Source organism: Cupressus sempervirens, chromosome 2, assembly GCF_028749045.1.
Source record: "Cupressus sempervirens isolate cs-2001-9-10 chromosome 2, ASM2874904v1, whole genome shotgun sequence".
NCBI classification, from domain to species: domain Eukaryota; kingdom Viridiplantae; phylum Streptophyta; class Pinopsida; order Cupressales; family Cupressaceae; genus Cupressus; species Cupressus sempervirens.
This window is the reverse complement of record NC_143119.1, coordinates 267,445,767-267,468,547: the sequence shown is the minus strand read 5'-3', so window position 1 is coordinate 267,468,547 and position 22,781 is coordinate 267,445,767. Positions and strand designations below refer to the sequence as shown.

Below are 22,781 nucleotides of genomic sequence, written 5' to 3'. Positions count from 1 at the left end.
CTAGATTTTCTATAATATGGAAAAAAAATTCATTGGATCAAATAATAGTTGTCATCATTAGTATCCCCACATCATGTGCCTTAATTTTGTCAATTCTCTCTCTCTCTCTCTCTCTCTCTCTCTCTCTCTCTCTCTCTCTCTCTCTCTCTCTCTCTCTCTCACACACACACACACACACACACACTCCTATTACATGTATTTTTTACGATACAAAATTTTTTGTAATACTTAAGTGCATCTTTGTTGATTACCAAGTATGGTTATATGTATTTTACTAGCGACAATGGATTAACACGCTTCCACAAATGTCCCTAAAGAGACTTAGTTCTGACAAGACCTCCCTAATAAGTATATGACATTTGTTACTATGTGGTCTATATCTATGTTCCTAAACCTATCTCATGTGTTTGAGAGTCTATTCTATGCAAAGAAGTCATTTCATTATACTTTAATAGAACTTTGTGCATATCTCCTTTTGAAAAATCAAACAAGGGTTTTCTCTCTAACATAAACACAAAGTAATCCCACTAAAATCATGTAGTTAGGTGTTGGAAGGATTTACTAGGAAATTTTTACTTACAAAACCAAATAATTGAATTCACACCTAATTCATCCCATATCTTATTAGGTCTAACATCAAAACTGTAATGCTTGGCTATAAGTGAATACAGCACATCCGTGAAAAGATTCAACACATTACACAAATGATTTGGTTAACTAGAATTATAAAATATTAGTATATTATAAATGTGAGGGAATCAAATATCAACATCTAAATACATGCTTATAAAATGATTAAGATAATTTGTAAACACATTATTCATGAGCTTTTTAAAGGTTGTAGTGAAATAAGTGGTTTCAAACATGAATAGTATATTGCAATGTGTGCAATAGGTTTGTATTCATGTCAACCTATCATTGATGCTAATCTACCATATTTCTATAGAGAGGGATTATCATAATTGAAAAAGAGGAAAGATGTTTTGAGTTTAGAATCATTGAGAGAGATGGTTTAACATAGATATAGGCATGGGACCAATATTTTTAGTTAATTCAAATATAGAGAAATCTAGAGGACCAATTCAATGAGATGATATCACTAAAGTTGTCTAGATGGGTTAGAATGGTAAAGGAGTCTAGAGTGGTGTTGTTAGTCTATCTATTAGTACAAAGGTGTAGATTCGAAAGTTTTGGTAAATTTCTTATTGTTGAAGTGAGAGCCTTGTTTACTCTTTATATTTCATAATTCATATATTTGAGGTAGAATGGTTAAGTGTTATATGCTTTTGATTTAATGATATATTGGAGATGACCTAGTTGAACTCTAAGATGTTACCTTGAATCTTCTTTTTTAACCATTATTATATAAATTCAAGTTCATGTCTCTCATTCATTCCAATAACATGTTGTATAAATATTTCTTTGGCAAGCTTTTGATTCCTTGATATTCTCTTGGCAATAAACAATCCCACACATTCTAGACATAAGCAAGAGAGAACTACAAAAGGCTTAACAAGAGGATCAATTTGAAGTAACATTTCCTTATTAGTGTGTGGATGGATAGAAATAAAAGCCCTACTTCTTCTATTGTTTCCTTCTTCCCTAGAGAATAATTGATTGCCTATATAGGTGGCAATTCTTCTTGTCAAGACACTTTTGAACTCTGAAACAATGTTGTAACACTTGTTCATATAATTTTCTATGTAAAAATCCAGTGTCCTATGGAATCATTACTGCATGCTTTGATTTTTGTTCTCTTTGAAAATATAATATGATGTTTAATTTATAAATAATATTGTTTGAATTATAAGTAGTGTGTGTCACCTTGCTCACAATAACTTGATGCATACAACATTGCTTAAAAATACATCTTCGGCTTGAACATTTTCTATGGTACATATTTTTTTAATTAATTTTAGATAATTACTTTGTACCTTGAAGTTGAACTAGCCCGACCGAATGAATTGAATGAAATCTTTGACACCAAGGTGGTATAAACAAACATAGTAGTCATAGGTATACACTATAATATATGGTGTGAGAATATGTTTTGGTGTAAATAAAGCTTTATACCTAATAAATGTCATGTACCTAGGTAGTTCCTAATGGGACCAGAGAAGATCCATAAGATTTATTTGACCTCAAGTATCATTTTAGAAGTCTTAAATGCCTAGAGAAGATCATATCATATCTAATCATGATTCAACTCTAGGCTTCAATCATATCATACCTATGTTCAAACAAAAACAATTTTAAAATAGATTTTTCAATATATTTTTAGAGTAACACTTTACTATGAACCAATAAGGATAATAACTCAAAGCCTATAATAACTCAAAGACTATAGTACCATCATCACTCAACAATCATGTTTGTGAAGCTTGCCCACTCTCTTGCCCAAATGCGAGATTACGGTTAGACAATAGTGTGTGTATTTTCTATCTGCATATATTCAGGTGAGATTAAAATTGTACAATAGTATATGTGTATATTTTCTATCTGCATATATTCATGTGAACGGGTATGCTCCATGTTTGTTTCAAACCTGAAATATTTCTACTTTATGCATATTTATGAATACTTTATGATTAAAATGAAGATTGCTCAAGTGATTTTGGGTGGATAGACTATAATATGCCTTTTTGAAATATCAAATTTGGGGGAGTCTCAAGTCTTTTAAAAGGGAGAAGAATTCATTTTAAAGAAAAGGGAGGAAGAAAGAACAAAGCCAAAAAGTCAAAAAGAAAGAAGAAGGAAATAGGAAGATAAGAAAGTGACTCTTTTAGAAGAGCAACAATGATAAAGATTTATCACCCTTTCAAAAGATGACAATAATCAAAGATTATGACTACTTCTTCCTCACATCTCACATTAAAGGTTAAAAAAAAAGTTTCCCCATGGAAGTGAAACAATATATTATAACCAAAAGTAACAATGGAAAGTGGTGACTGAATCTTTATGAATGGTGGTGATCCTTCCACCGATCAATTAATCCCATTGAATAATAGTACTCCTCCAAGAGGACATCACCGTAAGTCATCAATCAAGGAAAATCAAACTGGTCCAAAGGGCATCCATTAAGAAATAAGATGCGTCCATTAGAGAAACCGTCAACATCTAAAGAGAGAAGACTTGATTGAATGCTAATATAACTGCTACATCATATGTTGACGAATTCAAACTCATCGCCCTTGAGAGCTCCTTCAGTAAGCAAGTGTTACCTTAATGGCAACTCAGTCGTCTCAAATTGACATGAGAAATAGTAGTAATGATTTGAATAGTTAAATTTCGGAATAGAAAACCAAATGAACACTAAGAGGGGGTAATCTTGTGAAATCAGCCATTTAACACAAGCAGATGTTGGTTGTTTTCGATCGCTATGTTATTCTTTCTAAATTACTTTTAATTTCTCTGAGCATTGTTCTTGTCAACTCTTCCATTAACAATTTCCCCTATTGGTGTACGATGACTGGGAGTCTCTGCCTCGCGATCTTCTGGTTTGCAACCTGTGAGTGTGTCGTGCTTCTCCTCTATGCCATGCTTCTGTGTATGCTCTACGCCGTGCTTCTGCTGAAACTAAAAACTTTCAAGAGTATTTCCGTTGCGCTAAAAGCTACCCTAGGGGAGTTTTTTCTCGTGGGGAGCCTATACATAAAATTGTTTAAACAATGGCAGAGGAATTTGTTCTTAAAATGCTTACGTCTTTAGAGATGTGAGTGTGACCTTTTGTTTGTAGGGCTCTAGCCTTTAGACTTTGCGTGTGTTTTTTCTAGTCTGCGCCTATTGTGCACTCAGGAAAGCTTTTAAAGTCGCAGAGCTATTTGCTCGATTAGAGGAAACAAATTAAGTTTAGAAAAAAAAATATTATTAATCTGGATTAAGTTTGGCTTCGGCCTTTTATTAGACAAAAGATGTTACCCGCATAAAACATGTCACCTAAAAACTTTAGTCGAACACAGTTTTGGACAGGGTCATCATATTAGGGATAGGTTTGGGGATAACTTTAAAATAATATGGCACAAACATTCTCTAGGTGAGATAGATGGATAGATAAAATTTTAACGTCCACGAGGCTAAAAATAGCCTATGGGACAGCAAGACAACTCAAGCAGACTTAAGTAGCAAAGTTCGTTGCTTGTGCAGGATGATGATGAGTCCACCCAATTGCTCAACGTACTCTTCGTTGAATAGGTTATGCCAAGAACTGTCACATATAGTGTCCGCAAATTTATCTCTACTACTCTTGTAGGCTTCACATTCTAAAATAAAGTGTTGTTCAGTTTCCACTTTCCCAGAATTGCAGAATCTGCATATTCTCTCTTCCCAAGCCTCCTTTGGCCTCTTCCAACGTCCGGTCTCACAACGAAGTTGGTGAGAGTTGGTTCTCAACTAAACAATAAAAATTTAGCCCTCCAAGAAATGTTGGCTCCTATGTATGCTTTTTGGAATTGATCACAAGTGGGGTTGAACTCATTTATATAATATAATTTCTTCTTTCCGATCTCGCTTCCCCAATTTGTCTTGTAGAATTTCTCCGTGACAAAGACCTTTATCTCTTTATTATTTGTGGGGCACATATTGAATTGAATATTCCATTTACTCATCCATTTGATGTTTTGTTGCATCCATGTCCTTTTTCGCTTACATAGTGTGTCACTAAAGACCACTTTAGGCCATCTATCCTCTTCCATTTTTTCGATTCTTTTTAGATAGCTTAGAAGGCAAACCATAGCAATTGCCTCAATAAGAGCAGCCCCCATTTCACTTAGCATGATATCATATGGAACAGTGCTTTTGATTTTAAACTTGCTTGTGATCAAGCGCTTTTGGATTCCTTCGATTTGTTTCCATTGTGCTATAGTAGTGTTACTGGTCCATAATTCACACCCGTAAAGAATAATTGGCAGCACAAGAAGACCGAACAAGGTTGGAATAGTTTTCCAATCCCACAACTCTGCTTCACGGCACCTATTCTGAAGAGCATAAAAAGCCTTCCACCCACCTAATATCCTTTTATACCTGCAGCTAGACCAGCTTAGTTTTTTGTTGAAATCAATGCCAAAGTATTTATACTCCGCAACTTCTTCAAAACACTTTCATTGTAATAAAATTCATATTGGTGTTGTTTTTTATTATTAGAGAAAATCATAACCTTAGTCTTGCTGATATTGACCTGCATCCCCACCATTCCGCAAAAGCGCTCAAGAGAAGATAGATGATCTTGCAAACCACAGGCAGATTTGGCAATTAAAATGAGATCGTCCACATATAGGAGCAGCTTTATAACAAATTCACCTAGCTGAATGCCTTCACCCTTTTGCATGTTTAACCACTCTTCCAGTTTGTCAATATATAAACCAAACAAAGTAGGAGATAAAGGGCAGCCCTGTTTGACCCCGATATCGCTCTTAAAACATTCTAAAATGCCATCTGAGGTTCTGATTTTAACTTTCACCTCTTCGTACATCCTATGAACAGCAGCTCTGAGATGCATAGGAATCCCCAATTCTTCCATCCTAAACCAAAGCTTGTCTCTCGAGACGGTGTCAAAAGCCTTTTTAAAGTCAACAAAGCACCAAAATACCTCTCTTTTTTTCTCCCACTTTTTTTCAATAATGTGTCTCAAAGTGACAGTTTTTCACTGTCGAGTGCTTTGGCCTAAAACCAGCTTGCCCTTTAGCACGTTTATGGTTTTCTTCTGCCCATTTGCTGATCCTAGTTTCTATCATGCTGCCAAAAAGTTTAGCAAAGCGGGGATTGATCATTATAGTCCTGTAGTTGGAGGGATTGTTAACATCACCACTCTTAAAAAGTGGTATTGTAAGGCTGATTGTCTAATCTTTTGGAAACCCTTCTTGGCAAATTTTGTTAAAAATTTCAATAATGTGCAGTGCAAGAGTTTTCATACCCCACTTCAAATATTCTGCTTGGAGCGCAACAAAGTCTTTTGCTTTACCTCCACCTAACTTCTTAATCCCTGCCTCTATCTCTTGCATAGTGAAAAGATTTATATCATCATTGACCAAAGGTGGTTGTCCCACTCTACCCTCTTGTTCATAAAGTTTCTTAGCATGTTCAAACCATTGGGTGGCCGTAATATTATTATTTTCAGTTTGTTTTCTCCTTGGTTGAAGTTCTTTCCAAAAACGTTTGGGGTTATTTCTGACCAAAAAAATTAGCTCCTCTCTCCTTGTGAACATAAAATCAATTTTTTTCTTCTTTAGGATCTATTTGTAGGCCTTAATGTCAAGGCTAGTTTTATTTGACTCCCTTAGGTTTCTCCTAGCCCTCTTGCATTCCTTATCAAACCAAGCATTGGCTGAAAAACAATTAGTTTCAGATTTTCTATTTTTTGCTCTCTTGCATTTTGAAAGAGCCTCATGAATTAGATTTGATAAATCATAACTGTTAACACCATGTTTATACATAGGGTGTCCCATATAAAGTTCCTCAAGAGTAGCTCTGAAAGTGTTACTATTTTCTGAAATTAGCAAAATTCTGCCTTGAGAAGGGGGGTATTGAGGGCCTTGGGTTTTTGCTCCAATCCGCCTATCCTTTGCCCAATACAAATTTACGTACAGCGGTCTATAATCTGATTTAAGATCTCAAATGTGCTCTCCAATTTCAACTTCAATATTTTCATACAAATTCTGCGAACAAATTGCATAATCTACCACACTTGCCCTGTTGTATGTGTTGCAAGTGAAAGTGTCTGACTTAACCCATCTAGCCAAACCATTACAAATTATGAGATCAAATGTGCCACATAGAGTGATCAGTTCTTCCCCAAAATGATTGCAGCCTTTAGCATCTTCGAATATTCTTTCCCATTATTGAGTTAAAATAATGAAAAACAAATATCCTATCCTCATTCAACATTGACAGAAAGAGAGCTTGCAGATTCAAAGAAATGTAGAGCATCATAGATCTGAGAAAGAAAATAATAGTTTTATTTGCTTGTCCTCTCCATTTTTTTATGAATTAATCGATTATAAGCAAATGCACAAAATAAATAAATTCATTAGACAATTTTTCAATGGCTCGACGAATATATTTTCTCCTTTGGTTTCAAATGGGAAGGATGATATAAATAATAATAATAACAATAATAAAACACACAACACAAATACAAGAAACAAACCACGCAAGTGATAGTTCCTTATATGCACAACAAACCACGAGAAAAGATAGATCACAAGAAAGATGGACAAAAATATATTTTTATTAAGCTTAGAAACTCAACAAGAGGTTTACTTGATAAAATAAAAATAATAAGCATAATGATCATTTTAAGTTTGCTTGCAAAACTAACACGCCCATGTATTTATTACAGACATTTGATTATGTTCATTTTACAACAATTAAATAAGAATGCAAGGAACCATAAATAAATATCAAATGAGCTCCCATTATGATGACGCATTCAATAACAAGCATACCAAAAGACTTAAAAAGAGCACTTGAAACAATTATTCAACGTGAAAGCCCGCCAAGAAAAGACAAATAGTACGCTTCTACTTGGAAAAAAAATTTAAGAAACACAGATGACCCACTTCTCACAACAAAACACGTTAACAAAATAAGTAATATGTTTAAGCACTTTGAAACCAGCATAAAAAAAATTAGAGACATTCCCATAAATAATGTTAGCGTGTCATTTAAAAAACATCAGATAGAGAAAAAACAAAAAATGATGATATTGTTCCATACAGCACTACAACATCATGAAACCCCAATTTTCTTAATCAAGTATCCTGCCCCTGATTATGCATGTACAGAAAATTCCCTTACATTGAGCAACAGATCTTATCGTTAATGAGACATTATACATAAATTGTGGTATGTCTGACCATGACTATCAGAGACAATCAAATGCGTACAGCTCACTAAAGGGATGTCATGTGCAGGATAAGTTGTCTAATAGAAAAATGTATCTCCCATGTGATTAAAAAAGTGGTGGGGAAGATGCAAAAGTCTCACTACTATAAAAAGGTTTTCAATTAAATGTAAACTCTAAAGACGAAACAAAATCTTAGGTCACTATGCACTAACAAATTAACATCCAGATCAAATATAGCTTAGTGCAGAAAGCAACCTATTCTGCAGAACAGTTGGAAAATTTTGCCAAATTGTTTATATGATACTGCAACAAACAGTTCTCCCAAGTATAAATACTAGAGAACAACTGTACATAAAAGCGATCACATTTCAATGCAGAAACAAGCATAAGTGATCCACAGCCATAACATGCATCCTTCAACTGTGCAGCTACACAGCTCTGACTATACTGCAATACAAAGAAAAAATTACAGCCAAATTAATGAAGTATTCTAAATATTAAGTCTTTCCTCCTGCAAATCTTTAAAAATAGGAAAATATTTTTTTGGAATGTTCTTTTACTGTATAACCTGATAACTTACTTATAGGTGGCAATGAACATTACAACATTAAAAATAGAAATAAAATAATACATTACCACTACCAGATAAGGAAGCCAAGTAGCATGTTATAAGAATTTCTTTGCAGCCTTTCCATGTTGAATTCGAGAGCAATATAATTCCAGCCTAACCATCAGCCTCTTTATTCTGCGACTTCTATAGCACACAGCCACAAACCTGGGCTTCCATCCTCCTATCTACAGTAAATAGTTTGATCAATCTGTGGTGGGATTGGCTTTATTTCAGTTCCAAGCTCTTGCTCAATTCTATACCTGTGCATTGGGAAATATCTATCTATCAGAGATGCTTATAATAATCAGCTTGAAAAATAATAAGTATTTCAAATAAGAAAACCAAATGGAAACACAAAACCTAACTTACAGATTAAAACGGTCCTCATATGTGATCAGATTAACAGCAAGTCCTAAATGACCAAATCTTCCAGATCGCCCCACCTGTAGAAGCAAACATACAAAAAATGGAATGAACTTTGATTTCCATAAATAAATATATTATTCTTTCCTCAAACATCAAGATGCTGCTTGTTAGTTATGAGCTAAACAAGACTTCATATCATTCTTTACTCGAATCATCAAATGCTACTTATGAGTAAACAGGACTTTGGGATCAACAACTTACCCTGTGCAAATAAGTTTCTGAATTTTTCGGAAAATCAAAGTTGATAACAACATTAACTGCTTGAATGTCGATTCCTCTTGTGAACAGATCTGCCATGAACAAATATAAAGAATAAGGACCATATGCAATGGATCAAACTAATAATTCTATACAGATTACACTGCATGGGTAGATGAAAAACATTTATAATTAACTACCTGATGATACCAGATTTCTACAGGCACCATTACGAAAATCATGGAAGACTCTATTACGATGAGACTGTAACATCTTTGCGTGAATGTAGAAACAAGAATATCCAAGCTCTGTAATTTTCTTTGCCAAAAGTTCCACACGGTTGACAGAATTGCAAAAGATTATTGACTGATTGATTTGGAGCTGCATGGAACAACAACAAAAGTCATTGAACTGTTGGCACAACACTCATCTATTAAATGCTCAGGGGGTAGACGGAAAAACATGTCTGAAACCAACCTTGGAGAACAGTGTGTTAAGACAATGAACCTTCTGCCTCTCTTCAACAAATGCATAATACTGTGTAATACCCTTCAGTGTAAGTTCATCCATAAGGTTGATGACATATGGTTTGCGCAAATATCTGTCTTTAAAATATTTTACAGTGACTGGAAAAGTAGCAGAAAATAATAAAATTTGGCGTGCTTTTGGAAGGAATCTAATAAGCTGCTCCACCAAAGGCTGAAACTCTGGCGAAAGAAGTTTGTCAGCCTGAAAACAAGTACCAAACTTTAGCCCAACATAATTTAAGCAAATCTGTAAATGGCTTAAACCACACAAATTATAAATATTTGCAATCTCTAATAGATATATACAAATAACATATGCTTTAATAAAAATGGAACTATGACCACGTACAGCAGTCCATGCACATTGAAACATCAACAATGCAAAACAAAGATACAAATGTTCATTATAACAACAATGTCACTTTAAGGTGCCTTGTCCAAATAAGTGAATTGTGTGATAACTGATAACCCAATGGGCAAAGTTAATCCAGGGTAAACATCTTAAACATCCTGGGTAAAGTCATGTCGGTGCTAATTTTTTTTGTTAATAGTATTCCTTTTCATGTCAATTGATCTACTAAACATAAGAAGCTGAAACTCAGGAAAAATAAGTGTATTGGCCTGAAAAGAGATAAGATGGCTTAAACCGCACAAATCATAAATATTTGCAATCTCCGGTAAATATATACAGATAATACTAAAATGACTGTCTACAGCAGTACGTGTGCATTGTAACATAAACAACAAAAAACAATATTTCAAATTTTCATTATAAAGATGAGTGCAGGTCCTGTACACAAATCCAAAAAAAAAAAAAAAAAATCTGATTCGTAGAACAAATAAATTTCTTCCAGTTATCAAAACAAATGTATAAAACAAGACCATAGTGTGAGTATCAGGTTCAATTAAGGAAATGGCATGATTAGCATCAGGTTCAAATGGAAAAATAGGAAAGCAGAGCACCAGTTTCAAAACACTCAAGAGGCATGATTGGTGTTCATATAAATGCATCATCCACGTCAATGAATGTGTGGAATAACCCAAGGAACAAGGTTGACATACAAAGGCTAATGCAATCATCTTACAACACCAGCTCAGTGACAACATAGTTGCATGTAAAGATGGGCCTTACTTGGTGAAATTGACTGCTCTGGAATATCTATTTCAGATTCTAAGAGATCCCATTGAAGTGTTGGTCCACAAAATGCACAGAAGCGGACTATGGAGGCAGCATATATGTGCAAGGCAGCAGATTAATTATTCAACCCACCCTCAAAGACATTAGTAAGTGGTTTCAAAAGGCTGTGGTGAATGCAAGGGAGGTGCGCACATACATTTGCAACCACCATCCTCAGAGCAAACAAGACTCAACTTGCTGTCCATTTCATTCTACCTCAGAGGATGCTTCAGTTGCAAAAGCCCTTGCAATTTAAGATTGTGACATAAGAACAAAAGAAGCAGTGGAAGCACCTGACAAAAACAAGTTACAGATATATTCAAGGTTCAAGAAACAGATGATTGCATTCTTTTTTGGTAATTGTATTCTTTTTCATGTCGCTAGATCTCCTAAATAAAGGAGGCTACAGCCAAGGTATGCAAGCTTGTAGCAATTATATGCCTTCTAGCAAGACCATTCCAAAAAGTCATTCCACTTTTAACACATTGTTTGAGAAGGGGAAGGGCAAATAGATATTGGATGGCTGAAGAATAATCACTGATAGGTTGAAAGGCATCAAACACCACCAGCTCATGGACAACATAATTGCATGTGCCTTACTTCCTTGGGGAAATTGACTGCTCTGGAAACTCCATTTAAGATTCTAAGAGATGCCATTGAAGTGTTGGTCGTCAAAATGCACAGAAGCAGATTACAGAGGCAGCATATACATGCAAGGCAGCAAATTAATCATTCAAACCACCCTCAAAGACATTTGCAAGTTGTTCAAAAAGGCTGCAGTGAATGCAAAGGAGGTGCATATATACATTTGCAACCACCATCCTCAGAACAAATGACACTCAATTTTCTGTCCATTTTATTCTACCTCAGAGGATGCTCCAGTTGCGAACGCCCTTGCAATTTACGAGCATGACACATGAACAGAAGCAGCAGATGAAGCACCTAGGGAATGAAGCCAAAGAACATAGTGGTGAAGATATAAAAGCGAAATGATTGAATGCTTGGCAAAACGACAACACCATTTGTGAGAGAGATGCAACCCTAAACTCTTCTAGAATTAGTACATTAAGCCCATTATCCAAAAAGTTGCAATAAGTTGAACTTCCCTCTAAGCATGGTTGTATATGCATTAAAACCAAAGCGGTACAAGGAGACACCAAGTAAAATTGTTCTCTCAGTACTACGTGAAGAATGGCCTCATTTAGACCAAGCAAAAAAAATAGTCTCACAAGGTTTCACTGGGTGAAACTACTGTATCCCATGTTTACAGTTTCATCATATTTGGTATTATGTCAGATATAATCTTAAGGAGATCTACAAGTGCACTGATAGCATGCTCATACAGTTAATGAAACCACCATTCATGAAAGAGAACCCACCCTACAGCTCTATCATTAGTATATTAAGCCCCTCTACAAAAGGCCGTATATGCATTAAAACAAAAATGGTACAGAATTGTTCTTATTGATGAGCACAAAATGAGGAATGACAGAATGAAGGATCTTACAAAAATGTAATCCGTACAAAGCTTCAATGGTTGGGGATGAGTGGATGAGATTTACTAAACATGTGTACAAGAATTTAACATGAATTGGCGGGTGATCTTTGACAAAAGACAATGCAATTAGTTGGCAGATGTATGGAACTACATATTACCATGCACAATTGCCATTCTAGTCCCTCCATTCCCAAGAGAACTAGTACATGCAGCCTAATCCACTTTCTTACAAAACAGAACTGACTTCTACAAGGGAAGAAAAAATCGTTTGTAGCTTCTAGTTACATCTTATTGACTGCAAGACACCTTAATGCAGACAGAGCACTACAACACATTGCCATGTAGAGATTAAGGAATCCAGATTTGTTGTGCTCACTCTGTAGGATTGGAATGCAGTTCATTCCAACTGTTTCAGTGACACATAATCTTCTGGGATATCCAGTGGATGACACTAATTTTTTAGCATTCTCAATTTTTTTCAGCAAATTTGCATTTTTTGCAGCTTCCAATCTTTGATTGATATTAAAAAAAAAACATATTATTTAATTGAAAAATCATGTCAACAACAATTTATATCCTGCAGACATGAAGAAACACTGCTACTATCAAAAGACAGAATGATATTTGCAACTTCCTAAAATTTAAAAAGATTCAAACATAACAGGATAGATATTTCCAGTATTTCAAGAAAGTTATATATGAAATGTCCTCTGGAATTCTGCCATATCCAAAAGGCTCAAAAAAAAATCACAAATCATAATGCAGCTCACCTCATCCATGACAAGCATTGCACAATCTCTCAACTTGCATACGCCCTTATTTGCCAGATCCAGAACCCTACCAGGTGTTCCTACGAGCAAATGAACTGGCTGATACAGGCGCATTATATCATCCTTCAAACTAGTTCCTCCTGTACTGGCCATTACCTGAATATTAAGGTGCTTCGCTAGTTCCTTGCACACTTGTGATGTTTGAAGGGCCAGCTCTCTAGTTGGAACTAAAATAAGAACTGCATTAAAGGCACAAAAAATTATTGACAACTAATCATTTAATGTGAAGAGTTTAGTATATACTAGAAAATGACAGAAGGAACAATTTTCCAAATCAATCAACACATCCAAGCAAATACATTTTATTGCCCAAAAATTTAAAAAAGGTCATCACATAGTACTTTTTCTATTATCCCCATTCCAAACACATTGTTATGAGATTAAAGTTCCTAAGTTGCCAATTTTTGGATGTGTTTGTAATAATATGTTTATTTTAATACATACATATACGTGAGTGTGTGTATGTGTGTGTGTGTGTGTAAGATATATACAAAATTTTAAATACAAATGATAGTATGATATTGAATTGTAAAAGTTAAATACAAATTCTAGCTCAATATATTAAAAAAATTCTAACTTGTTTAATTTTAAAAAGGAAGATATCGATTTAAATGACGTCTTTCTCCGACTTTCCTCAGAAAATAACACAGTTGGGGTGTATAGAAAATAAAGGACCAGCTGTGACCCTTGCTACCTTTGAGTTTTTCTGTGCCCACAAGCATTTTTTTTTAATGTCCACCATTAACTATGTTCATATGTCAAGAATTGCAAGCACTTCTTGAGCAGTTTCCCCAGGGTCTGTACAGAGCAATGATAAACTACCCATTAAAAATGCTTGGATTTATGTTTGCAATGACATGAGAAAGTCTGGAAATCAGATTACCTCCTGCTGAAAAGTGTTAAAAATAAAACATTTTCTACAAAAGAACTCATAGGTGGTTTTAAATATACCTGCCCTCTAAATTGACTCGGTGTAACTTGGTTTTTGGATTTACCTGTGCCCGCAGGTTAAATGGCATGGTTTTGGCTCTGGTTTCTTTTAAACAAAGGTGTTTTATAGGACTCTATGAATAAAAGCATTATTTGCTCAAAAGAGAGGAGTTCCTTTTTATTTCAACTTGTTAGATAGGCTGAATTCAAAAATACCAACAAGGTACTGGATCTGAGGCATTAAAGGGCATCCAAGATGTTCTTTGATCCACTAACGAGTTTTTCTTTGTGAATTTTGGATATTACTTTGTGATTGAAGGAAACTGAAGGCACTGTCTTATTTCTGACAATATTTAATCAAAAAAAAAGTAAGTTTTGACGCTGGGCCAGTGGATGCTTGTGGAAGCTAAAAGTGCAAATCCATGGGGCACCGGCATCCACATCCACATCAGAATGAATCCACTTCCTAATCCAGGCCAGGATGCTGCAAATCGGTAACTGAAGATTAAACAGCTCACAAATCAAGCCAAATTAGGCATGTCAGAGACAACCATTAACAAATGAAATTATAAGTCATGCATATCAGTGGGTATTAGAAGGCAACCATAAGTCAACCCTATACAAATTAATTTTGCTTAAATTTCATTATGATTAATCACCTCCATTTTCCAACTTATAGGAACCCCAAATTTAACATTATCACAGTTAACCAAAAGATCATAAACAAAGTTGCCTTGCCAAACAGTTACATTCTAATAAAGCAGTTAAGAAAAAAGTTCCAAATTAAAAAATGACATCGTGCTGCTGTGATTTTGGGTTTGATTAAGGGAGAGTTTTTGCACATCAACATTTCAGATCAGAGTCTATGGTCTATTATTTGGATGCTAGTATGATGGAAGAAAGCGAGCGAAAAAGAAAAAGACACCGATGATGGATCACAGAGTGCACAATCTGAAACATTGAAGTGTAAAAGCTCTCACACAATCGAACCCAGAAATCACAGCAGTGTGTTATTATGTTATGAATTGTGGAAATCCAATAGTTCTAAATAGCATCATGTTCTTCAAACCATTTAATGTGAAAATGACACCAATAAAAGTCACATTTACGCCTACCAAGAATGATCATTGCAATGATGCAATTACAACTGGCCTCCATTCTCTGAAATCTCTCTAAATGCTTGAATCTAGGTTAATTTGCTCTTGTTGCATACTCAATTAATCAACATAAGGTTCAATAATTAGCATAATTACACCGCCTTGGGAGACGGGGGGACGGGGGGGACAAGTTTCCGAGACGGGGGGACAGAGGGGCCTTGATTTGGGGATGGCAGGGGGACGGCGGGGGGACGGTGGCGGGGGATGGGGGGGTGGCGGAAGGAGTAGGGGTGTATATACTATACATATGGTATAGCATATACCATATCAACTAGAATATCATGATTCATGATCAAATGACAACCAAACAATGAACATTAAACATTGAACATCAGCAAATAATAAATATTAGTCTAAACTCTATATATCAGCCTTCAAATCAATAGTATGAGTATCTAGATTCTACTATCTAATAGTAATCAATAATCATATGAGTCATGACATAAAGATGATTACAATAAGTATCATGTGCCATGAATCATGATATCAAAATAAGTATATAATGCAAACAAAAACTACAAGTCTCCTAGAGTCCAAATCAAAATGTCAAATCAATGGAGACTCCTTGGCGTCCCCCCGCACCCCCACACTCGGAGACCTCTAGCCGTCTCGGAGACATCTCCGGCGGCAGTGGCGCTCTAAGTGGCGCCGCCCGAAACACCGAGACGTCGTCCCCCCGTCCCGAGGACATCCCCGTCTCCGAAACAGCCCAATTTTGGGGGGGGGGGGGACGCGTCCCCGTGTTACACTGATAATTAGAAAACAAGCCTTTGGATCATGATTTAAGCAATAATTTTAGGATCAACATCTTACAACCACTCAAATGATCCTTTTATAGATAATTTGATCCAAACAAATCAAATAACACATGCACACACAAGAAGCCATTAGTTTCAATTATTACAAATACAAATATTAATGAAAATAAATAGTTTGAACACATAAATAAAATTTATTGCTTTTGGACAATATATACTAGGCTTTTTTTTTATGGGGAGTACTCACTTACTTTTATTAACTATGGACATCCAAGCCTGATTAATAGTTTCATTCACAATTTTTTATTTTCACCGCTTCTTTTAAGCACTACCTCATCGATTTGTGATCTTCATAGCACTAACTTCTATAACAGAATTTAAAATTTTAAAATTGTCTGGTTCAATGTTTGTGTTCTGCAACTATTGGAAGTAGTTGGTATCCTACATTTACTGAGTCATGTTTAAATTTAGCATTCTTAGAAAGATTGCTCTCATTCTCTTCACCTAATCATATTTTAAGGTTAAACATCCTAATTTAATATACAAAGTGTGATAATCACTGGCAAAATAAATTTAATTCCTAAAGGATATACAAAAGAAGTGATATATTGAGTACTATATATATAAATATTAAAATATATAGATTTGGCGCTTTCGGCAAATGGTCATTGTTAAAGGACCAAACCTTATTCTTGTGCTCCTCTACAAAATTCTCTTTATATTCACTTATTTCCAGCTCAAGGCAGTAGCCAGGGTTAAAGATCGTTGTTTCAGGATTCAGAGACACATAGTAACTGTGCTTTCAGAATCTCAGTTGATGAATATTCTGATGAGATCAGCCGTCCAAGAAGCTTTCAGATCACTTGGTCAAACAGACAAGATCTTCCTGCAGTGAGTCCCAGTTGAGTGAATTCTCCTTCAGTAAACAGATATGGATAGTTCTGCTAGGAGTTTCCTCAAGTTTCTGGAGTTTTCATCTAGGTGTAAATATTCCAGTATGGTTTATTATGTGATCTTCAGCAAAAGCTAACTCCTGAAAACATAGAATATTTCTGATTTAACAATAATTGTGCTTGCAGGATGCGAATATGTAGCAACTCTCTAATGTTCAACCCCACTTCTGTCTAGCTGGGTCTTTATATTTTGCTGCCCTCAGGGTTGGCTGTTAGTGCTTTGTTTAGTGACACTGCTTTGTAGGTTAATATCTTTAAAGCTTTGCTCGGCCATACAATATATTAAAAACAAACCTCTTCATATAGTCAGAGGTTTTCTTTGTAAGCTTCTCCATTCACAATAAATTTCCATCCATCTCACACAGCAAGAGTACAACCAGTCTCTCTGCTTTTACACTAATATGAACACTCTAGACAGTGAGACACCATCTCTAATCATTCAAGATTGAAATACTCTTTTCAATGATGGATCAGGGAGTGTGATCTGAAAAATTGATCAGCAATAAACTACAGAAAGTTCTCTAACAAAAGCATCACAACTGTTACGTGGATTGTAGGAACTCGTGTATATAATTAAATAAAAATATGCTAACAAAACTTATTTGATGTGTATATCAGTACTGCAGAATGCAAGAATTAAAAAGTCCAAGGTAGTCTACCGTCAAGGATTAATATAAAGAATAAAATTAATCACAAACTAGTTTAGGCTTAAATGATACCTTGAATAGCATTTTTATTTTGTTCTATCTTCTCTATTGCAGGAATGCAAAATGCAGCAGTTTTGCCTGTCCCATTCTTTGCACGAGCAAGAATATCACTCCCTGTTAAAGCAATAGGAATGCTTTCTTCCTGAATTGGGGAGGGCCTTTCAAACCCTTTCTCATATATGCCCATTAATAGCTCTTTCTTGAGAAAATAATCTTCAAACTCATTCCCCTTTGTGGCAGTAACATCCTGTTAAACAAAGGCAAAATATAACATTACATCAGTGAACCAAACCAAAATTCACAAAATGATTTTCCTGAAGAAGAAACAAATATTTGAAAATTGTGAAATGCAAACACATACAGTTAATATAAGCACACATTGGAAATGGCTCATCTGCCCAACTAATTTGCATTCCTTTGGCTGTTGAGATCAAAGTCCTCTCCCAAATTCTAGGGGACTAGTTTTTAAGCATCAATACCTCAAAATCAAAAAAATATGTAGATTGGGATTTCAACACTTGAGGAACACTTCTCAGTCAAAAGGTCGAAAGACTGAGGTGGAGTCATGAGCTTGACTAGCTAAATATTGAGGAGAACCACCAAACTTTGCATGAACCCAACAAAAAGATTGGACTCAACAAGAAATAAAGAGGATTTCTTAAAGTGAGTATTTTTATATATGTGTGCACCCCAAAAATGACCTCTGGACTGCAATCCACAGATTGTGTCCCCTGCTGTCACTCTATCCCCACCCTTCACATGGGATAGAACTTAGGTTTGAAGAGTTATTTGCATTTCCATAAGAATTGTTTTTTCCTTCAAAATTGTTTTATTTTGCTAAAGAAAAATTTCAACGATTATTTAATTTTTTTTAACATTACTTCCTTTACAGTGTTTCAGGTTTTGGGGTCATACCCATACCAGGGATGCGGGGGCGGATTTTTGTCATCCCCTAAGTCATCCTCTTTTTGGCAAATTTGGAAAAATCCCCAAAACAGCCAAATGTTTTTGGTAGGAAACTTGGGGACGGCTGGCAGTACCAGGGACGGCAAAACCGTCCCCTATCCAACCCCAAAACTGTTGGCTGTCCTCTTTTTTCCAGCCACTCCGGTAAAGCGAAAACATCCCCAAAAAAACATTTTTTTTTCTCTGCACAGGCCCCTAGTCGTCTTAAAGACATAATAAAAATATACAAACCATATTTGGTCTATTAAAACACTAACTCTTTTACTCATTTTTAGATTTGACATACTTGCTAAGAGGAAGAAAAAAAAAACATAAGAGTAGTGGCAGCAGTGAGGAAAGATTGCGTTTAGTATTTAGTAACTATTTTAGTTGGACTTCTCTTTATTTCATTTTGATTTCATGCATGATACTTGGAGCCTTTAGGTATTTTGATTTTTGTTATATATGTATGTGATATTGTTATAATGGAAGTATTTAGCATTTGCCATTTGATAATATTCCATGTATTGATCTTCTCAAATGTCTATGGTGAATGGTTTATCAATGTTATGATATGCATATTTGAATTCTGTCTCTATATATTAAAATAAAAAAATCCCTACATTTTTTATCACCGTCCCCTGAGGTCCTATGACCCATACCCATACTGGAAACATTTCCCCATCCCCTAAAACGTCCCCATCCCAAAAACTCCATGGTGCATAGTTCCTTTATGTTTATTTGAAAAGTAGAATGTATTTTATTTTAAATAGCAAATTTATTTGTTTCATTTAATTAAGGGCTGTTATACAGTAATATTTGCAATTAAGATTTGTTTCAAATTTTATTTTTTAGATACATCAGCTTTTAGTGTTATGTACAAGGTAACAACATCAAACTGCTTAATGCCTCTGTAGTACAACAATCAGGTTAAAACATAGTAGCTAATTTAACTGCAGGCACAAAGCAAAAACTGGAAGAATATGATTTCGACGTCTACCTGAGGAGGCGTATGATGAAAGCCAAAACTGGAACAACGAATTCCATCCACTCTTAATTATTTGTATTAAAAAAATTTGAATGTATTAATATTTTAGTAACTGTTCCCCCATCGTCCCCAAATTTTGAAAATATGATATCCCAAAAATCTGGAAAAGGAGACTATTCAAACTGAATATTGTCTCCCACCGTAACAAAAATGTCAAGCTAAATTTTTTTTAAAAACCAAAAAACATGTCTTCGTTTTCCGTAAATGAAAGCACGAGGTGGCTCATACATTTCAATTAGGCTTAGCAATAAATACATCCACTGAATTTCTTCAGTTCAACAAAAAGTTCACAGGGTACACAAACAGCGTTTACAAATAATTCTTATGACTGAAAAACCAGCGTTTAATTCAAAATTGCAAGTTCTGCTGTAAATATTATTTTTAGATAATAACACAGGATACTATTCATTAACCTGAAAGAAAGATCCATACCTCAGTCCTGTACCTCGAATCAGGCTGAGGCATTTTCAGCTGAGCTTTCCACTCTTGCGAGCTGCAAAGTAGAAGTAGAAAAAATAAGTGACCGCCTTTAAAATAATTTTTATCAACGTTAAACGTCCAACAAAATTAATTCAAGCTCGAAGAATCGGACAAAAATCCAGCACTGCAGCCGACAAGAGCAAATACAAATGAGCGTGGGAGATGAACATGTGCATATTACGATCAGTCCAATTGCACCAGAGAATTAACTCCAATACCATTTTGGCCAACAGGAGATAATAAAAACATAAGCAAGACGGAAATCTCAAGTGTTAAAATGGAATGTATCGTATCCAAAAAATTACTGAATTATCTCCAACGAATTTCAAGGGGAATAATTACAATGAGCTTGGAAGTGCAGCCAACAATATATACCTCGAGTTGACATCTTCCGTCAGAATCTTCTCTTCCTGATCATCCAGATTTTCTTCTGCACGAACGTGCGTTGGGGGCTCTAACTGTTGATGATTCCTACGCATTGCATACTGTAATTGTTGGATATTTTGATGTTGTGGCGGTTGTAGTTGTTGGATGTTTTGCTGCTTCAGGAAATGTTGTTGTTGCTGCTGCTGTTGCTGATAATTTCTTTGAGCATACATTAGCTGTTGTTGTTGCTGCTGCTGAGAATTTCTTTGAAACGACCGAGAATAATTATCGACCCGGCCGTTTGACATTTTGTTGGATAAATTCACAGGGTCTAATATTATCGAAATTAGCGGCAACCTAGAATTTAAAATTTTATGCAGCAAGAGATCTTCAAGTCTTAACAAATCCCTAGATTGAAGCTGTACTGCAAGTATTTTGCCTTCAAAAAATTTGACATTACTTCCCTCTCCTCGTTAATCCACTGCCGTTGAATTTACAAATGAAACTTCAGTGCCGCATCAAATCAACGTTTGATCGGAGAAAAACACCCAAACTTGTTCAGGAGCCAACAATATTATTTTTCTTTGCAGGTTTGGCAATATCTATAAAAGAGATTCAAGATACCCAAAATTTTACAGGTCTGGGAGATAATCTAGCACAGCGGACAGGTATTTGACAGAACTAAGATAAGGAAGTCAAAATGCGTTCCGACATACAGAACAATATCAACCTAATCCATTCGAAACTCCGAGTAATGAAATCACTACTTTCTCACTTCAAAATTAGTCGCATCAGAGATTTACCACACAAAAAATGTTTTGAAGAGCATGGATGACTGTTTCCTAGTATTTTTTCCCAATTTTCCCTGCTTCAATCAATTTCTTCCAGATTGTCCGATATTAAACATCCCTAATCACTCCATTCCAGACCCTTGATACGCTTTAAAACTGAAGAACCTTCTGTACTCGAAGAAAAGCAGTGAATTCCTTCTAAACCTTTTCTCGCCGGACAATTTTCAAAACCGCTTATATGTTTCAACAACCAGGAAAACTTCGAGATCAACAGGAAATTTCAAAATATAGCTGATCTCCAGAGAAAAACACCAAATAAATTGATGAATAGACCTATCCTCAAAGATAGCATTTAGAATACCAAACCCCTCGGTCTTTTCCACGCCTGATGTCACAACGCTTTATCTCTCAAAATACTGCATATTTTTTCGTTTGGAAACCAATTCAGAGGCCTACCTTATAATGGGTGCTCAAATTTCCCGCTCATGAAAGATTTCTCTGCATTGCTGAGTCCAGATCTGCAAGAATTTCATTCAAACTTTTCCGTTGCGAAACGTGATACAGGACTCCCGTGCAACACTTTGATCTGCACTTTGTTCGAACCCTAACCAGAGTTAACTGATCTCGCTTGAGTTAACTTTAAACCGTGAGCGAATATCGATGATTCGAGCAAGTGGATATGTTGGATGCTTGGGTTTCAGGTGTGAAATGTACGAGTGGCTTGCTATTTATACAGGCATTTTTTCGCCTAGATTATAAATAATAAATAATATTAATAAAATTAAAATTCAAACGGTCGGTTGCCAACTTCACCGCCTGGATTAAAAATGTCGAACACACTTTTCGGACAACGGTACTTTCCAAGGCCTCTCTCTTTATAAATCTTTTTTAATAGTCTTTTTAATAAATTGAATTGTGATGTTCAAGTTCATGTCATTTTCTAAGGTCTTCCTTAAAGATGCATAAAATCATTAATTGGTAATGTGGTTGGTCAAGAAAGTTTTTTATATATTTTTTAAATAAAATTCATTAATGATATAGTTCATTAATAGATCTTTGAGGGCTCGTCCTCGAGCAAATAGGATTAAGAGAATCTTGGAAATCGTCCAAGAATGGATGGACAAAGATAATTTTGATGGGGCTTTGAAGGGAAACTAAAACTCATCAGGAGTATGATTGGTGCTCAGGAATAGTAATAGTAATATTTAGTTTTTTGGAGCAGAAAGTCTATTGTAACGAACAACTAATGAGGCAAATGTATAGGTTGCCCTTTTTCACTATCAAGAATGTCATCAAATTGAATGTGTTGAAGCTATATTTGGAAGGGAATTCAAAAATAATTATTAACGACCTAATCAAAGGAAGTTCGAGAGTATGGTACTTGAACAAATACATTTACATGATTAAGGCATTGTTGGAGACATTTGAGGATTTTTTAAATTTCTCATGTTAAAAGGAAAGATAATGAGGTGACAAATTTAATGTTGAAATAGTGTCTTTAGCCAACCTTAAGGAGAAAATAGTGGAGGATTTCAGAGAA

The 22,781-nt window shown here is 35.3% G+C and overlaps 1 protein-coding gene across 2 annotated transcripts; it reads right to left on the bottom strand.

Moving 5' to 3' along the window:
• Positions 1-7,673: 7,673 nt before the first annotated feature.
• LOC149572081 (uncharacterized) lies at positions 7,674-21,802 on the bottom strand. Of its 2 annotated transcripts, none has more exons than XM_089813391.1 (10): positions 20,460-21,802; positions 20,037-20,097; positions 17,624-17,858; positions 13,047-13,285; positions 9,552-9,803; positions 9,275-9,455; positions 9,078-9,166; positions 8,820-8,893; positions 8,477-8,710; positions 7,674-8,287 (listed from the first exon to the last, which is right to left on the bottom strand). In XM_089813391.1, exons 1-9 carry the CDS (start codon positions 20,756-20,758, stop codon positions 8,632-8,634), a joined length of 1,509 nt encoding a protein of 502 aa, XP_089669517.1. In that variant the 5' UTR covers positions 20,759-21,802; the 3' UTR covers positions 7,674-8,287; positions 8,477-8,631. The 2 variants fall into 2 exon arrangements, with proteins under 2 accessions (XP_089669517.1, XP_089669516.1); XM_089813390.1 differs by having other exon boundaries at positions 8,483-8,710.
• Positions 21,803-22,781: the final 979 nt, after the last annotated feature.

What these genes read in the sequence shown, in the direction of transcription:
- LOC149572081 (XM_089813391.1), bottom strand. Translation starts at nt 20,758, where the DNA reads ATGTCAAACGGCCGGGTCGATAATTATTCTCGGTCGTTTCAAAGAAAT. An exon ending in ACGGAAGATGTCAACTCGAG is followed by an intron (nt 20,098 to 20,459) that starts GTATATATTGTT and finishes TCTACTTTGCAG; the next exon opens with CTCGCAAGAGTGGAAAGCTC. An exon ending in CAGAAACTTATTTGCACAGG is followed by an intron (nt 8,894 to 9,077) that starts GTAAGTTGTTGA and finishes TTGCTTCTACAG; the next exon opens with GTGGGGCGATCTGGAAGATT.